The sequence below is a fragment of the Ornithorhynchus anatinus genome, chromosome 11, assembly GCF_004115215.2.
Source record: "Ornithorhynchus anatinus isolate Pmale09 chromosome 11, mOrnAna1.pri.v4, whole genome shotgun sequence".
Classification (NCBI taxonomy): Eukaryota; Metazoa; Chordata; class Mammalia; order Monotremata; family Ornithorhynchidae; genus Ornithorhynchus; species Ornithorhynchus anatinus.
The window spans coordinates 41,841,417-41,860,040 of record NC_041738.1 but is presented as its reverse complement, the minus strand read 5'-3'; the positions used below and the strand labels follow the sequence as shown (position 1 = coordinate 41,860,040).

The window sequence follows — 18,624 nt, the reverse complement described above, 5'->3', positions numbered from 1 at the left end:
GTGCAATTTGGGAAATGTTTTAACTTGTTTGGGTTGGAGAAGACTCTTTTCTGTAATCACACAGGTGCCGGCAAGTCCATCTGCCTTGCCGTTCCGTTCTGCCTTTTCATTGACACTTCCTATTTGGGAATTTCACTTTTGCCTATTTTCTCATTTTCACTTGCGAAAGTTGCCAAAATGTATTTTTCGGCCCCGGGTTTGGGTTGGAGGGCCGCCGGCCCACAAGCTCTGCCGCTGCTGACGCTAGCGCGACGGTGTCACGGGTCTGCAGCTTTTGTGGTCGCTTCCGCTGGAACCTCATACCGGATCGCATCGCCCATCTGTCAGATCCTATACTTCATCTCCAGCCCCAGCGAGTGCCCAGTTTGGGAGAGGAGAAACAAGACTCTGACCTCTGACTTTGCAATATCGATTGAGAGAAAGTCTCCTTTTGGAGACCTCAGCAGTCACCGTGCACCCGGACATATGAGGATTGATTGCCCCAATCTTAACCGGGCTTACCTTTGAGTGCTCTAAATGGTTATGAAATTACTCTGCCCTTTATAAAAATAAAAATGAAAATCTCCATATTTTACTCAGTGACCTCCTGCAGCAGGGAATTGTACATGTTGCCTAAATTCTTCTGGCCATTAGTTTTATTGCGTGTTCCCTCGTTCTTGAATTATGGAACAGGATGAAAATGGGGAAACTGATTTGTTTTTACAGTACACTTCATCATTTTTAGTATGTCAATTAAAATCCTCTAAACTCTTTTTCTTTTTAGGTTAAATAATTCCAGTTTCCGTAATCTTTATGATTGATGTCTTCCCATTTCATCTTGTAGAAATCTTGCTCCTGACAAACTAAGCCAGAGAGCAGCGTGGCCTAGTGGATAGAGCGCATGCCTGGTAGTGAGAGGACCTGGATTCTAATTCTTCCCCTGCCACTTCTCTGCTGTGTGTCTTTGGGCAAGTCACAACTTCTCTGTGCTCCAGTTACCACATCTGTAAAAATTCATTCATTCACTCACTCAGTAATATTTATTGAGCGCTTACTATGTGCAGAGCACTGTACTAAGTGCTCGGAATGTACAAATCGGTAACAGATAGAGACAGTCCCTGCCCTTTGACGGGCTTACGGTCTAATCGGGGGACTGTGAATCTCATGTGGGACATGGACGGTGTCCAATCTGATTAGCTTGTATCTACCCCAGTGCTTAGTACAGTGTCTGGCACAAAGTAAACGCTTTATAAATGTACCCCTTCTCCACCCCACCCCCCAAAAATAATCCCGGGAAGACTGGATCGGTATTTAGTTAGCGGTTGAGTTGATGATTCATTGATGACTCTCTCTCTTTTTTATCCTTCTCGTTCAAAGAATATCCTAGCCTGAAGAGGTGTTACTAGAATTGTGATAGGTTGAGGTTTAAAGTGTTGGGGTGCCACTTTTCATGCACCTGAACTTGCCAACCTCTCACCACTGCTTAGGGAGAGCACTTTGGATGATAAGGTCATCTGTGTAAGACGTAGGGGATCAGGTCATTTTTATTCTGTACTGCAAATGTGGCTCTGTGCGGAGAATCACATCTGGGTATTAGGCCGCTCTGCCAGGGGATATGGAAGGAGTGATGTTGACATACGCTGAAGCTTTGAATGGGTAAAGAAGCAGCGTGGACTACCGGGTAGAGCGCGGGACTGGGAGTCAGAGGATCTGGGTTCTAATCCCAGCTCTGCCACTTATCTGCTGAGTGACCTTAATAATAATAATAATAATAATAATAATAACAATAATAATAATAATGTTGGTATTTGTTCAGCGTTTGCTATGTGCAGAGCACTGTTCTAAGCGCTGGGGTAGATACAAGGTCATCAGGTTGTCCCATGTGAGGCTCACAGTCTTCATCCCCATTTTGCAGATGAGGTAACTGAGACTCAGAGAAGTGAAGTGACTTGCCCACAGTCACACAACTGACAAGTGGCAGAGCTGGGATTCGAACCCATGGCCTCTGACTCCCAAGCCCCTGCTCTTTCCACTGAGCCACGCTGCTTCTCTGTACCTCAATTACCTCAATTCTAAAATGGGGATTACAACTGTAAGCCACACGTGGGACAGAGACTGTCCATCCTCATTAGCTGGCATTTACCGCAGTGCCTGGTACATAGTAAGGGCTTAACAAATACCATAAAAAAAGGTAAGAGTAGCCCTGTGATTGCTATCCACTAATCGGAATATAATAACAAATACCATAAAAAGAGGTAAGAATAGCCCTGTGATTGATATCCCCTAATCGGAATATAACTCTTTTCATCCTTGAATATTTGATCGTTATCGATCAATTGAATATTTGATGCTTTTGAGAGAGGGCAGTTCACCGTTCTGGGCAGAAGACTGTCTAGGAGAAGTTTTCAAAGGGAGGCCAAAACATTTCCCTTTCTTCAAGAAGTTTATGATATGAGGGGGAAACTAAGCAAACAAATTTCTGTAAACAGAAAGCATATCAGAAGCAATTTAAACGAAATAGATCCATCAGAACACGAACGATATAAATATGTATTTTCCAGAGATTCATCATTCATACATACATACTGAGGATGACTGGTGTGATTGGAGTGCAAACTGCCCTCCCTATTGATCTGGGAACATTGAACAAAACTGGTAAAAATTTATGCCTTTTTTTAAAAAAAGAAAATCCGTGCTGGTGTCTAGTATCAGAAATCTTGGGTAAAGTCGCCATGTTTTTGGAGTCTTAAGGGTTTTGAGTATGTCATCCGGCTAAGCAAAACACTAAAAATAAAATGATGGGTTGTCAATACTCGGTGTGCTTGATTGATGAGGTGACAGTGGCATGCAGGAACAGGGGGTAGGAGAGATGAATTGTGTATCTGTAAATCAGCAGAGCTGCTGGTTATGTCATACGCAGAAGAGCAAAGCCCAGATTGTTTATTAGGTTATCCAAACTCCGGGATCGATTAATTGCCTTGGGTAATTCCACTCTTCCTGATTTCTTTTGGGATAAACCCATTCGTTGAGTGGGAGTGTGTTATATTAGGTAGCACGGTGCATTGTGATTCTGATAATCCGGATTCTGTTTCTGATTTACCACATGTGCCTGAATGGCCAATTGTGTCATTACTTGGGACCGAGATATGCTTTTGGAGTGGGAAATTCTATGCTCACCTTGGGGTTCAATTCCAGGATTGATCCACGCGGTGTCAGTCGGAATTCACTGGCCCGACTGTGGTGGCCTGTTCTGAGATGCCCACCGAATGCCCTCGGGCAAGTTACTTAATTCTTTTCTCTAATTCACAGATCTTGTAAGGATGTGAGAGATTATGGAAGCAAAGGGTGAGAGTGCAAGTAACTATATATTCTAAGTGTTGTTTCCAAAATTAAAAAAAAAATAAGGTCTGTTTTGATAAGTTTGGTATGGAACAATAAGCAGAAGCCTTCTTCTACCGCCCCTCCACAAGGTGAGCTGTGGACGCTGGGTTCTTTCACGCAAATGGAGGGCATTGTGGGCAGGGAATGTGTCTGTTTTGTTATATTGTCCTCTTCCAAGCGCTTAGTACAATGCTCTGCCCAAGTAAGTGCTCAATAAATACAACTAAATGAATGAAAGGCAGGGTGCTGACAAGTCACCTGGGAGCAGCTTCCCTCAGGATGTGACTGTACTATCTTCCTAGGTTGGGGATGGGCTGTAAGTATATGGGCTCTATATATCATGTGACCAGTGTTTCCTAGTAGAATAAAGTAGAATTCCTACATCAGTTACCTCATCTGTAAATTGGGGATTGAGACTGTGAGTCCCATGTGGGACAGAGACTTTGTCCAACCTGAATAGCTTATATCTATCCCTCACCTGGAGCAGTATATCGTGTGACCAGTGTTTCCTAGTAGTCTAAAGAGTCAAGCACCTGCAAGACTTTGTAACATGTACCTTGATGGCGAGAGTGGGCCGCTGATTCATCAACGCTTACAAGCAACAGCACTTCATTGATCTCGTTAACACACTTCCCACCGCTGAAGATGAACCTCTAAGAACAACAGTTGACCTGTCGATTCTTAGAGGCCTGGCCGCCGACATTCAGTGGTCCAAGAAGAATGTTAACTTTTACTAGTAAATCTCAGCTTTCCTGTCCCTATCCTTTCCCCTCCCCCTAGACACACATACTCACACACTCTCTTTCACTCTCTCTCTCTCTCTCTCTGTGTCTCACACACACACACAGACACAAAGAATGTTCCAGGTCCCACCAGGAGCCCTCTTTCAAGAACAAGAGGAACTAGTTCATAGGCTAATCTCACCCAGCTGCCCTAAAATAATGCACAAAATGTGCGCTGCGACAGCTGTGACAAATTACACAAAAATAGTCGGTGACAACGATTAAATAACAAAGCGGAATTATTCATCCTTTAAATGTTCTGGCAATAAATGTCTTAATGGCATGGCGTCTGTGTGTGACCGTACCGGCTAACTTGCTCTACTGCCTGCAGTCCGCTGTTTAATGAAGTCCCGACACAGAGCTAAGCCGTGAGGAACGGCGAGTCTCCAGAATCTGGGGCCTACCTCTAGAGATCTATCAGCAGGTTGAGGAGGTACTGCTCAGAGGCTTTCACAGACACTTTCTGAACATATGGAGCAGTAAGGAAATGACACAGAACTATACTTAACACGGCCTTTAGGAAGAAAGGTGAGGAAACTAGCTGAAAACTATTATGGGTCCTCAGTGGGCCCCAGTGCTGGCAATTTCCTAGCCAAACTTCTGGATCAGTTAGTGAAAAAATATGGATAACTATGTTCTCCCAGAATTGCAACTTGGCTCGGAGGAACAATGAACATAAATTTTGCATCAGGTATTTGATATGAAGGTAGCATCGAGACCTATACTGCCGCCAGCCTCTACCCGCTTCAATCTATACTCCCCGGTGCTGCCCGGCTCATCTGCTTTAGCCATCGCTCGGCCCAAATCTCTTCTCTCCTCAAAAATCTCCCCTCGTGTATTGTGTGTCTCCACGTCAAACAAAAACTCCTCACAGTCTACTTCAAGAGTCTCCATCAGCTCCCCCCACCATACATATATGCTGTCTTTACCCAGTATTCCCCAACTCGCTCTATTTGCTCCTTCCAAGCCAGTCTTGTTGTTCCTCGCTCTCAGCTTTCCGATCTCCGTATTCTCTCTCTCTCTCCTTCCCCCACAGAAGGTCTGGTAACTCCCTCTCTTCCCTAATCTAGTAGACCACAGCTCTCCCTGCAGTCTAAGTACTTTTCTTCTCTGTGCCTCAGTTACCTCCTCTGTAAAATAGGGATTAAGACTGCAAGTCCCATGTCCATCCTCATTATTTTGTATCTACCCCAGGCCTTAATACAGTGCCTGGCATATAGTAAGCACTTACCAAATACTATTAAAAAAATATAAAAAAGCACTGCTTAATCCAGTGATCTGCCCACAGTAAGCACTCAATACATGCCACTGATTGCTCGATACCAAGCCTTCCTAAAATCCCACCTCCCTTCCCCAAGCTTTCCCCAATTCACTTCCCCGCACCCTAAGCCAAATCAGCCAGTCAACTCTTAACAGTTATAAACTTAGTTATACTCCCCTCAGCACTCATGTCTCTATGTGGACTGATTTATTTTGACTACTGTAGTTGTAAATTTTTGTTTGTCTCCCCCGTGTAAGCTCCCCGCGGTCAGGGACCTTTGGGACAGTCATATGTAGTTAGGGAAGCAGCATGGTCTAATAGTGCAAGAGCCTTGAGTCAATAGGACCTGAGTTCTAATTCTGCACCCCAGTTTGTCTTCTGTGTGACCTTGGGCAAGTCACTTAACTTCTTTCTGCATCGGTTACCCCATCTGTAAATTGGGGGTTGAGACTGTGAGCCCCATGTGGGACAGGGACTGCGTCCGACCTGAATAGCTTGTATCTGTCCCTCACCCAGAGCAGCGCTAGGGACGTAGTAAGCGCCTAACGAATGCCACTTAAAAAAACTCAAAAAACTGGCTGGGTTTAGCGGTAACCTGCGGGTGAGTTATGTATGAGCCTGCCCCTGACAAAGTCTCTGTGATACTAAGAATCTCTTTCAGTGACCCGGAGGCAAATGCCGTCACTGAGTTCTGAGCTCTAGGCAGGCCAGCGACCCACAGGGCGAAGATAGACGGAGAGGTGGAAAGCTGAAACAAGAAGGCCAGCACCTTCTTTGAAGACTGACCATTTAGCATAGTAATGGGTAGCTGGCAGAAAGTATCAAGACCCAGGAGTCTGGTGAGGAGAGTGACTCCTGGAGCAGAGGCTTCAAAAAGATCATGACATCAAGAGACGTAGAAGAAACAGTTATGTGCACAGCAAGGAAGCAGTGTGGCGCAATGGGTAGAGCACAGGCCTGGGAGTCAGAAGGACCCGAGTTCCGATCCCTGCTCCGCCGCTTGTCTGCTCTGTGACCTTGGGCAAGTCACTTAACTTCTGTGCCTCAGCTCCCTCATCTGTAAAATAATAATAATGTTGGTATTTATTAAGCGCTTACTATACGCAGAGCACCGTTCTAAGCGCTGGGGTATACAGGGTAATTAGCTTGTCCCACAAGAGGCTCACAATCTTAATCCCCATTTTACAGATGAGGTAACTGAGGCACAGAGAAGTGGTGACTTGCCCACAGTCACGTAGCTGACAAGTGGCAGAGCCGGGATTCGAACCCATGACCTCTGACTCCCAATCCCATGCTCTTTCCACTGAGGCACGCTGTTTTTCTAAAAGGGGGATTAAGACTATGAGCCCCACAGGGGAGGTGCACTGTGTCCAACCTGATTAGCTTGTATCAACCCCAGTGCTTAGGACAGTGCCTGGCACAAAGTTAAGCACTTAACAAATGAATCAATTGTATCTATTGAGCGCTTACTGTGTGCAGAGCACTGTACTAAGCGCTTGGGAGAGAACGATATAACTGAATTAGCAGAGATGCTCCCCGCCCATAATAAGCTTACAAATACCATTTAAAAAAAAGCAAGGTTATTCCTTAATAGTTAAATCTTCTGGACTCTTATTTATCCACGTTTGCCCTTGCCCCTTAGATTATAAGATCCCTGTGGGCAAGGATGATATCAAAACCATTTCCCTCTTGTTTTCCAAATGCTCCACACACTGAAGCTGCTCATTAAATATTGATGGTGATGGTTTCCTTTTTCCTCCACTGTGAATGTATTCAACCAACATCTCAAATAGAAAGCTTTCAAAGAAATACGGGTGAAGTACGGTTCTTTCCTTTAAAGCCCGGCAAGGGGTGGGAGCTGTGAATGAGTAACGGTTGGAATGTGGGGACAGGGAATTAGTATGATGCAGGAGTCTTTTTAAAATGATTATTGAGGTGATTAGTGTATTTTTAATATGTTTACATAATAAGTTACGACTAATAACTATAATAAAATCATTATGGCTGGTTAAACTGCAAATCTTCCTGTTTTTCCAGTACGGCTCGATTCACAAAGTAGTACAGTTGGCTCGATTCCTTTCGTAACAAGGAATATGTTTGGTGGTGTGTGTCTCTTTTGATCATCTAGGCTAACCTTGACCCTGAGGTGCTATTCATCTCAAGTTTAAGGGCATTTAGAAAGATTATCCAATTAAGAGATGCTTGGCTTTAATCCCTAGGTCCTTGTTTCACATGGATGAACTGAATGACCTACTCTCTCTCCCGTAGAGGAACTTAGAGCACAGCAGTGTTGTGGGGAGGCTGGGTGGGTCTCTTTGACCCGTGGCCATATCCCTGCCCCCGAATAGGGTACGGATCGTCGCTAGGCCAGCAAAGTCAAGGGAATCTTTTCCAAGGAGAATGCGTATTCCACTCTTCACGAGCCAATTGTGAGATTTGAAGTCTCCACCTAATTTCACTTTGCTTCCTTAATTCCACCGTGGCTGAATGTTCTTTATCTCCTTGGTTCCCTTCTCAGAGGGAGGATGGACCCGAAAGAAGCCAGCCAGCAGAGGCCTTCTCCTCCTGGCGAAGAGCAGAAGAATTCAGGATAAAACTTAGCAGATTGTGGTCTGCTTTCTCTACTGCTGCCCTCTTTCCCCTCTAATGGCGAGGAAACATGTAGTGGGAAAAGTGTCCCTATCGTAGTGCAGCAACTACTATGTAGAAGATGTAAATTGTCCCTTTTTGCGTCCTCTTTACTAAGTCCTTTTGGAAGTAAGCAATTTCTTGTTGGGCAGAGGAAGGGATCAGATGACAGCGATCTCCCCTGGTTCAAAGAGAAAGATGCCTTTGTTAGATGCGTCCTGCTGAATTAAGAGCGACAACGTTTCAAAAAAGAACGTGATTGTTCCGAGGCAGTGGAGTGAAAGATGGAGAGCAGGAGAGGGATCGAGGGAGAAGGTGGGACTCGGTGAAGGAGAAAGTAATGAAATCGAGCCGGAGCGCGGGATTGAGGAGTAAGAAGCAGAGCAACTCTGGCAACCTGGTTGACAGCATGAGGGAGAGTCACTTGTTCATCTTCAATCAGTTCACGCTTCCTCTCACAACCGCCTGCGTGGCTGGGCAGGGAAAAGGAGTGTGCGTGTCTGTGTGTATGTGTGTGTGTCTGTGTGTGTTTTGGGGAGGTGCAAGTTGTCAGAATTTGTTAGGAAATACATTTATCAACATTAGGGGAAAATTAGGAAGACACTGTACTGCCAGAGATAGCTACAAAGCCACTATTGACCTTCCCAGTTTTTGATATTTTGGGGGAGGAGGAGGAAGGGAAAGGAAGTCTGGCTTTTGAGGATTCTCTAAGGGCCCAAATGGCGATGTCTGGTAAATTAGCCAAACTGAAGCATTTATGTTTCCAATCAAAGGCTAAATGATGCCTAGCTTTTCTCTTCCGGTGCCCCGTGGCTCCCGGGATCATTGGCTGGAGAGAAGCTCCTGAAGCCTATCCGTGATCTTTGGCAGCTGAGAATAGCAAACTTCTCATCGAGCCTTGCGTTGACTGCTATATTTACCCCGGGGAGGGTGACCCAGCCGAAGGACTCTTGCAGGTCAGTTTTGGTGGAGGGGTGGAATCGTCTGCCCATCATAGAAGCAGAGTTTATTGAAACATCAGGTTTTAGGAGGTACCCAGACACTGGGCTAGATTTCAGGAGTGAGAACGGGAGAGGGCTGCGGATGGGGTTCCTTTTCTGAATCTCTTTAAATAAAATGCGAGTCTTATGTATTCGTCTCTCCTCCCCTTTCTTCCAAGGAAGGCTAATTAGTACTTGGCGGTAATGGTCTTTGAAATCAGTGGTCTTTTCCAGTCCTTTCTCAGGGGCCACATGAGGTGTGTGAATTACTATAGTTAGAAGCTAAAGGAGCAGCAGGGGGCAGAGAGGTATTGAGATAAAACGTCACACTAAAGCAACAAAGAGATCAGCCAACTGCGAGACACACTCAAGCAAAGGAGAGAAGATAGGATGAGTGATGGTTTTGCATGTCAGGTGAGCTGTGAACATATGATTAGCCCTAGCCATGAGTATTTTTTTTAAATGGTATTCATTAAGGGTTCACAATGTGCTAGGCACTGTTTTAAGCACTGGGTTAGATGCAAGTTAGTCAGGTTGGACACAGTCCGTGTCCCACGCTGGGCTCACGGTCTTAATCCTCATTTTGCAGATGAAGTAAATGAGGCACAGAGAAGTTAAGTGACTTTCCCAAAGCCACAGAGCAGACAAGTGGCAGAGCTGGGATTCAAACCCAGGTGCTCTGACTCCCAGGCCCGTGCTGTTTCCATAAGGCCACTGTGCTTCTCTTATTTGTTTGCATGTACTGTAACGTGCATGTGCCCGAGCACTCCGTGTTGCTGATTTGTCCAGCAAGTTTTAGAATGGCCGTTGTCATTTCTTACCCACCCTTTTGCTCCAAAGCTGTCTGGAAGAAATTTGGAAGATACAGAGCTAAGGGAAAAGTGAAATAATAATAATAATAATGTTGGTGTTTGTTAAGCGCTTACTATGTGCAGAGCACCGTTCTAAGCGCTGGGGGAGATACAAGGTAATCAGGTTGTCCCACGTGAGGCTCACAGTCTTCATCCCCATTTTACAGATGAGGTAACTGAGGCCCAGAGAAGTGAAGTGACTTGCCAACAGTCACACAGCTGATAAGTGGCAGAGCCGGGATTCGAATCCATGACCTCTGACTCCCAAGCCCGGGCTCTTTCCACTGAGCCCCGCTGCTTCTCTGAAAGGAGCTGGTGGGGGTTCCAGAAACCTTTGGCTGGTCGCCTACACCGCCCCCGCCACACGTTAAAGAGAAATTTCACTGTAGTTCTTTACCTTGACAGACACTGTACATGGGAGCGCAATCGTTTCTTCCCGCATAGCATCACATTCTATCCAGCCCTACTCTGAATGACCTACTGTCTCTCCCATAGAGGAACTTAGAGCACAGCAGTGTTGTGGGGAGGCTGGATGGGTCTGTTTAGCCATCGCTGGGTCCAAATCTCTTCTCTCCTCAAAAATCTCCCCTCGCTCTTCCTGATTTCTTTTGGGATAAACCCATTCATTGAGTGGGAGCGTGTTATATTAGGTAGCACGGTGCATTGGGATTCAGACAATCTGGATTCTGTTTCTGATTTACCACATGTACCTGAATGGGCAATTACTTGGGACCGAAATATGCTTTTTGGAGTGGGAAATTCTATGCTCACCTTGGTGTTCAATTCCAGGATTGATCCACGTGGCATCAGTCAGAATTCACTGGCCCGACTGCGGTGGATTTGTTCCGAAATGCCCATCTGTGGCTCGTGGCTCGTGGCTGAAAGAACATTCCCTAGTTCCGTGAAGCGTTTGCTGTCACACATGCATAATAAGAACACCTGTTTATAACAACAATGATAATCTGTGGTATTTGTTAAGCGCTTACTATGTACCAAGCACTGTTCTAAGCACTGGCGTAGATACAGTTATCAGGTAGTCCCATATGGGGCTCACACTTTTAATCCCCATTTTACAGATGAGGTAACTGAGGCACAGAGAAGTTAAGTGACTTGCCCAGGGTCACACAGCTGATGCACCTGGCATCGATACGGTAAGTCAGGCTTGTGGCAGAACGGGATGATGTCATGTGTACCATTTCCCAGAAATTCACAGAGCTCTCCTAATCCCAGAAGATTTCTCTGGGAACCGGGGCACCCCTCACCTCCTCCCCATCTCTAGAACAGCTCCGTTCCCTTCCCAGGTCTGAGCGAACCGGGCATTGCACCCGATCCCAGGTAGGCAGGAGGGAGGCAGGGGTCTTAGAATAAAGATCGCAGAACTCCAGGGGTCCAGGTGCCATATCCGTACTAGACAGATGACAGAACAAGTGAAAACTAAAAGACTGGCCACCCTAATGCGGACCGCCAGAATAGCTTCTTCATGGGAATTCATCCGCCAATCTCCCTGCCACCGCCTTTAATTGCTACTGTGTGTGTGCATAGGGGTGGACGGGGAAGGGAGTAATTGGAGCTGATAAGTTTTTCAGTTCCTTCACCCCATCTAGGCGAACCCGGCCTTGATTTTTATGTTCTAGACTACCTTACTTTCACCTATTCAGTGTTCAGATAGCCTTGATTTACATAGTAAAATCCCTTTTCTACACTTTCGTAAGAACTAGAGATGGAATTTGGATCTGTAATCTCCTCAAATGCAGGAGACTATACCTTTTATTTTTAGCACACTCCCCCCCTCCTTCAAAGCCCAACTGAAAGCTCACCTCCTCCAGGAGGCCTCCCCAAACTGAGCCCCCCTTTTCCTCAGCTCCTCCTCCCCTCCCCATCTCTCCTCTTCCCTCCCTCTGCTCTACCTCCTTCCCCACCCCACAGCACTTGTGTATATATGTGCATATTATTCTATTTATTTTATTAATGATGTGTTTCCATCTATAATTGTATTTATATTGATGCTATTGATGCCAGTCGACTTGTTTTGTTGTCTGTCTCCCCCCTTCTAGACTGTGAACCCGTTGTTGGGTAGGGATTGTCTCCATTTGTTGCTGAATTGTACTTTCCAAGTGCTTAGTACAGTGCTCTGCACACAGTAAGAGCTCAATAAATACGATTGAATGAATGAATATTGTATGGTCCTAAGTGCCTAATACAATAAAGAGCACACAGTAGGTGCAGCGAAAGCTGTTGATGGTGATGAGGCTTTGCAAATAGTGAGCAACATAAATTGGGGGAATACTGCTTTTGTGCTCTAATATCATTGATAATAATGATTGTATGTTTGAATATTTAGAGCATATAAACCCAGAAAATGTAATCCACAATATAGGCTGTCATATGTTCAGTAGAAGCGCAAAAGCATTTTAATTGCTTATATACAAATAAACTTACTGAGTTTCTTTTGATTAAAATGTATTTTCTTTCTTCTCCATACTCAAATTCTTGGGCACTCAATTTTATTTTCACTGTTCATTTGTTTACCACAAAATTTCAAAATTGCTTCCTAATATTCACTCTTCAACAAACAGTGGCAGTTAAACGAATACAAAATAGCTTCTGGAAGTCAAAGAATGGGAGGGAGAGCCAACAGCATTCCAAAAAATCCTCCAAAGTCTTGAGAAGTTGCAGGAAATCCATTTATATGAATGCCATCTTTGTGGGATTTCAGTAATCTAGCATCATAGAAAATATAATAGATTCGAAAAAAATTAAAGACCAAAGTTATGGAGAGTTTGAATTATGGCACTGTAAATCTAGAGTTTCCTTGTACATTCCTGATTACTGAGTGCAAATTTCTGCCTATTAAACCCTTAGTCATATCATTTTCCATTCTATAATTGTGAGCCCATTATTGGGTAGGGATTGTCTCTAGCTGTTGCCAAATTGTACTTTCCAAGCATTTAGTACAGTGCCCTGCACACAGTAAGCGCTCAATAAATATGATTGATTGAATGAATGAATGAATTGAAGATGCATTCCAATGGAAAACATTTCACGGATAGGTTCCAAGTCTTCTTTGCAGAGTAGTCTGTCCTGCAGTTCTCCCAGGCTTCGCCCAGAGTTTCCTTTCCTTGTAAAATAATACAGAGTAATCTCCCACCCACTAATATTTGTTTTTCCTCTTCAAAACTTGAGTTGAATATTTATCAAGAGGGTCCTCAGGCTCCTTATCTATCCTCCTTTGGACTATCCCCAAAGACAGAGCGATTTACTGTCTAAATCAGCCAGGCATCAATATTTATTGGATGTCTAATAGCGATGGTATTTATGAAGTAAATAGGATTGAATGAATGAAGTGCTTCCTTTTGTGCAAAAGTAATGTACTAAGTGTCAGGACAGGTTCAAGATAATCAGTTCAGGCAAACTCCCTCCCACCTGGGGTTCACCGTCTAAGAGTTAAGGGAGAACAGGAGTCTTATCCCCATCTTATTGCTCCAGGTTGTAAGCTCCTTTTCTAGACTGTAAACTCTTTGCCGGGAGGGATTTTGTCTGTCAACTCTATTGTACTGCACTTTCCCAAATGCTTGGTACAGTGTTCTGCACAGAGTGAATGCTCAACAAATATCATTGATGGGTTGATTGATTTGCAGCTGAGTAAAGTGAGGCCCGGAGAGAAGAAATGTCCTGTCCCAGGACCCACAGCATACCGTAGCAAAGCTAGCCTTAGATCCTGGTTCTCTTGACTTCTAGGCAGTGCTCTTTCCATTCGGCCACACTGTGCCGAGTGCTGTTTTAGGCACTTGGAGCAACCAGTAAAATAGAAGCCATGGTCCATGCCTTTAATAATAATGTTGGTATTTGTTAAGCGCTTACTATGTGCAGAGCACTGTTCTAAGCGCTGGGGTAGATACAGGGTAATCAGGTTGTCCTATGTGCGGCTCACAGTAAATCCCCATTTTACAGATGAGGTAACTGAATCTAATGGGGAAGATAGACAGGGTCCTGGGGGTAAGTAAAAACTACTTAACACCTCCCACCCCCTTGATTTTTTTTTCCCTCTCTGTTCTTGCTAAGTGATTTCCTGCCCCATCAACCATATCCCACACTTTCACTGCTTCTTCCCACTCGTACACCCCAGTACAGATGTACCTCAAAATGCAGCAGGGTTATGTTCTTTTAAAATGTGACTATTGTATGTTTTTCCCATAGACTTTCATATTAGTTTGGATCCATTCCCAAGCCTCTGGAACAGTAATGTGAAATTCCTTTACCCTCTTACTTTACTTTAGCACTGTTACATTAAGCATCACTAAGCTATTGTTTGTTCTTTATTGAAGTAAGTCAAAGCAAAGCAGTGCAACTTCAACTAAATAAGCAATTGTAGTATGATTATGAATCATACAATTTTACAGTAGGCTGCAAAACTACAAGCTTATTCTGCTAACTCTGGTGGCGGTTTTAACTTTAGTTAAGAATTTGTCCAACGTAGGTTGAACAAACAGCCTTCTTCTTGTCTTCATAAAGTACCTTCAAGCAGGCCAAATCCAACTATCACTTCATCACACCTACGAAGTTCTTTCCCCAACAGGATCTTCTTGAATTCTTTTTATAAATGCATCCGCTTTCTTTGATGTAGGATTCCTTAATCTCAAAGTCGTAGCTGGTGGTGGAGAGTCTATAACGTCTTCAGCCGGTTTTGGCATCTAGTAGTGACGCGTTGGATTGCCGAGGTTATCAGATAATATCGGCTGCATGCCCAGGTTGTATGTTTCGTAGATTGGCTACAACCTGGGATTAGGTATCGAGCTGCTGAATTCCTGCGTTATATGTATCGTGGGGTGGCTATAACCTGGCTGAGGGCAATGGGGAACCTGATGGAATGACATGTTCAAAAAATACTGAATTATCAACCAATCGTATTTATCGAGCGCTTACTATGTGCAAAGCACCTTACTAAGCCCTTGGGAGACAATGTATAACAGTGTATAACAATGTATAACAATGTAGTGAAGTTGGTAGACACGTTCCCTGCCCACGACGAGCTTACTGTCTAAAGGGGGAGAAAGATATTAATAGAAATGAATAAATTACGGAGATAATAATACGAATAATAATGTTGGTATTTGTTAAGTGCTTACTATGTGCAGAGCACTGTTCTAAGCACTGGGGTAGAAACAGGGTAATCAAGCTGTCCCACATGAGGCTCACAGTCTTAATCCCCATGTTACAGATGAGGTAACTGAGGCACAGAGAAGTTAAGTGACTTGCCCACAGTTACACAGCTGCCAAGAGGCAGAGCTGGGATTCGAACCCATGACCTCTGACTCCCAAGCCCATGCTCTTTCCACTGAGCCACGCTGCTGTACTTAAGTGCTGCGGGGTTGAGGGAGGGGTGAATAAATGGAACAATTCCAAGTGCAAGGGTGAAGCAGAAGAGAGTGGGAGAAAAGAAAATGAGACTCGGAAGTCTTTAGTTTTATTTCCCTTACACTGGTACAGAATTTCACTTTTTGGACCTGACTGCATTGTTTTCGTACATAAATATTGAGAGGTTTCATACAGATGAGCTATTGACCAACGCATAATTCTTATTTATATTGTGGGCAGGGATTGTGTTTGCTATATTGTTATTTTATATTCTCCCAAGTGCTTAATACAGGGCTCTGCACACAGTAAGGACTCAATAAATGTGATCGATTGATTGATTCCAGTACTGCTGTTTCTCTTCACAACCTTCTGCTGGGGAATTAGTACCAACAGAATAGCCCAAATCACTCCAGTAATTTGGCGTAGTTTCGAGTGTTTTGTCAGAAGTTTTCTCATAAATTCATTCATTCACTCATTCAATCATATTTACTGAGCCCTTACTGTGTGCAAAACACTGTACTAAGTGCTTGGAAGAATACAATATAACAAATGTTAACACCCACATGGGCAGCTAGGTGAAGTGAATTATTGACCTATCTTTAGGCCAAGTCTTCACGGGCAAAGTTAAACAGAGATTTGACCATTGTTCACTTGACTCATCCATGAAGGGAGCCATTCACCTGGATAATTCTAGGAGAAAAAACCCATTTTGAGACCTGATTTATCCACATCAGCCACCGGCCTAGGAATTATTATAGATCAACTTAATTTCCAGCTTTTGATTTCACTCTGGGCAGTGCAGACCCAGTCTCTGTGGAAGCAGGTTGAAATATTCTTGAATCAAATAGGTTTCCTCTAAAATGGATTAACCTGTTTCATAAGGGGGCTTTAAATTGGATCACTTTTTAGTTAATGAAGTGCACAGTGATGACATTAATGAAAAAGTATTAATAAGATTCTCTTTAATTATGTTTAGATTTATTTCTTCTTTTCTAGATATGGGAAAAGTTCTTAAGTTCCAAAGCTCCACGGATCAATGTCTTCATGGCAGTGCCCACAGTATACTCCAAGTTGATGGATTATTATGACAGACATTTTACCCAACCTCACGTCCAGGATTTTGTGCATGCAGTTTGTAAAGACAAAATCAGGTAATTGGAAGTGGCCAACCCAAGCAGCTAAGATAGAAGGATGAAGTGTGAAAGCTGGCTTCTAAATATGTGTATTCTACCTCACTTGAGGAAAAACAGTGTTTCCCACCTTTTTAGAACAGTTTCAGGGATAATTTTATAAAGGTCAATTCATACCCAGAGCGGAAGAATCATGTCTCAGTAGGAGAATGTTTTTGCTCTTTTAAAGGTGGCCATAATAATGTTTTAAGTCATAAAACAACTGAGTGGAGGGCATAATCAAGGCTGGCTTTAACTAATTTTTAAATTTGTAAATAGACTTCTTGTCCTCGTATCCCTTTGGTTCCCGAGAGAGGCAGAGGCCTTGACTAGGCCTTAAGGGTTTAGAGGTGACCACTCTTGTGCTGTTATGACAAACTGCTTCTCCTCTGTGATTAAACAGGGTAATTCTGTCTCCAGTTCAGTCAGTTTGGCTTTTCGTTGGCCAGATATATTTAATGCCGGTTAGAATGAATCTTGTTTGACTCTCATGACCGTCATGAATGTCACAAACAACAATTGTGTTATCATCTAAATATTTTTATAGTACTCCTTTACTCCTCGTTCCTTTCTTGTAAAAACATTTAAATGAAAGTAGAATTTTTGATTGTCACATTTCCACCCACTCCCACTATTTATCGTCTACCCGAGCTGGCTCGATATACTTTTTTTTAAATGCTATTTGTTAAGCACTTACTATATGCCAGGTGCTGTAGTAAACGCTGGGGTAAATGCAAGATAATCAAATTGGCCACAGACCCTGTCCCACAAGGGGCTTACTGTCTTTATCCCCATTTTACATATAAGGTAACTGAGGCACAGAGAAGTGAAGTGACGTGCCCAAGGTCACACAGGAGACAAGCGGTGGAGTCAGGATTAGAACCCAGATCCTCAGACTCCCAGGCCTGTGCTCTTTCCACACAGGTGTGATTGTGATAGTAAACACCCTCAGCTGTGAATATTGGAAAGGGGGGAGGGAGAGGGCAAAACAGGAGACTCCCCTTAGCTCTGAAGAATCAAAGACTCAGCTAGAATATGGGGATTGAAAAGAGAAGACATGAAGGTGACCCTGATGGAGTTGTTTCTTCATTGTACATTTTTCTTTCCAAGTTTAGATATTAGCTTTTGTAATGACTAGAGCAGTCTGGGTGGAAGTAAGATTTCCTTTACCGGTTTTCATATTTTTGTGTAGGTTAATGGTTTCAGGATCAGCAGCCTTGCCAGTACCCGTTTTAGAGCGATGGAAGACTATCACGGGGCACACTTTACTGGAGAGGTACGGAATGACTGAGATTGGCATGGCGCTGTCAAATCCCCTGAATGGAACTCGTGTCCCAGGTATCATTTCTTTAGAGCCCTGGAGGGCTTTTTCAACTGTTTTTTTTTCCTTTTTCTTTTTTTTTCCCCTTGTCCATTAGATGATGGATATGCCAGCTCTCCGTACCTTTGAATTTGGTGAGCCAACCACAAGAAGTATTTGGCCACATTTAGGACCAGAACCACTAAGGGTGCTGCAGCTCAGCAAGACATCCCTGGGAGTGTCCTAGCAGCCATCTGGAAGCCAGGGTTCTTCCCCTCCTAGGTCCCCCCGATATCCCTGTTCCCATCCTCGATAACCCTGCGGGAACCAAGATCAGACTCTGAATCCCACAAATCCCAAGCCAGTTTTTTTCTTTAAATGGTATTTGTTAAGCACGTACTGTGTGCCAGGCCCATAATGTCATCCAAGAAAATGACACTCGCATCTTTCATTATCAACCCTCAAGTGTGTCGGCTCCTTACGCCCTTTGACACCCGCTTGGGTTGGGTCTTGGGACTAAGAAATATTGAAAGAGAAGCTCCCCGGCAACTCCATTGTCACTGTGAAGGGCTCTTCATATGCTGGCGAAAAGGATGCGTCATTCTCCTGAAAAGACCAGAGACATTGGGTTGGAAAAACTAAATTGGATTTAGAGGGGGACATCTTTGCAGTGGGGAGGAAGGGACTTAGTTTTTATGCTGGTGCCATGAGTTATGCCTCTGCTAACTCCCTCTGGTTACCTGGAACTGAAATAAGAGTTCCAGGAAGAAGAGATTGCATCAGTTGGATTTATTTTTTCCAATCTGGTTGATAAATAATTTTGCTGTGCTGAATTATGCCTCAGATTAATCTTCATTGACATTGGCCCTGCTCTTCTACCTCTAGGCCATATTAATATGGTAACAAACACAACCCCAACCCGCTCTGTGTGTCTCATT

At 43.9% G+C, this 18,624-nt stretch overlaps 1 protein-coding gene across 1 annotated transcript in view; it reads left to right on the top strand.

The window, feature by feature from the left end:
• Positions 1–18,624, top strand: part of ACSF3 (acyl-CoA synthetase family member 3) — a 169,066-nt gene that overhangs the window by 23,244 nt on the left and 127,198 nt on the right. Inside the window, exons 4-5 of the mRNA XM_029075693.2 lie at positions 16,214–16,368; positions 17,579–17,724. Of these exons, the coding sequence (XP_028931526.1) occupies positions 16,214–16,368; positions 17,579–17,724 (301 nt within the window). The remainder of the gene's footprint in view (positions 1–16,213; positions 16,369–17,578; positions 17,725–18,624) is intronic.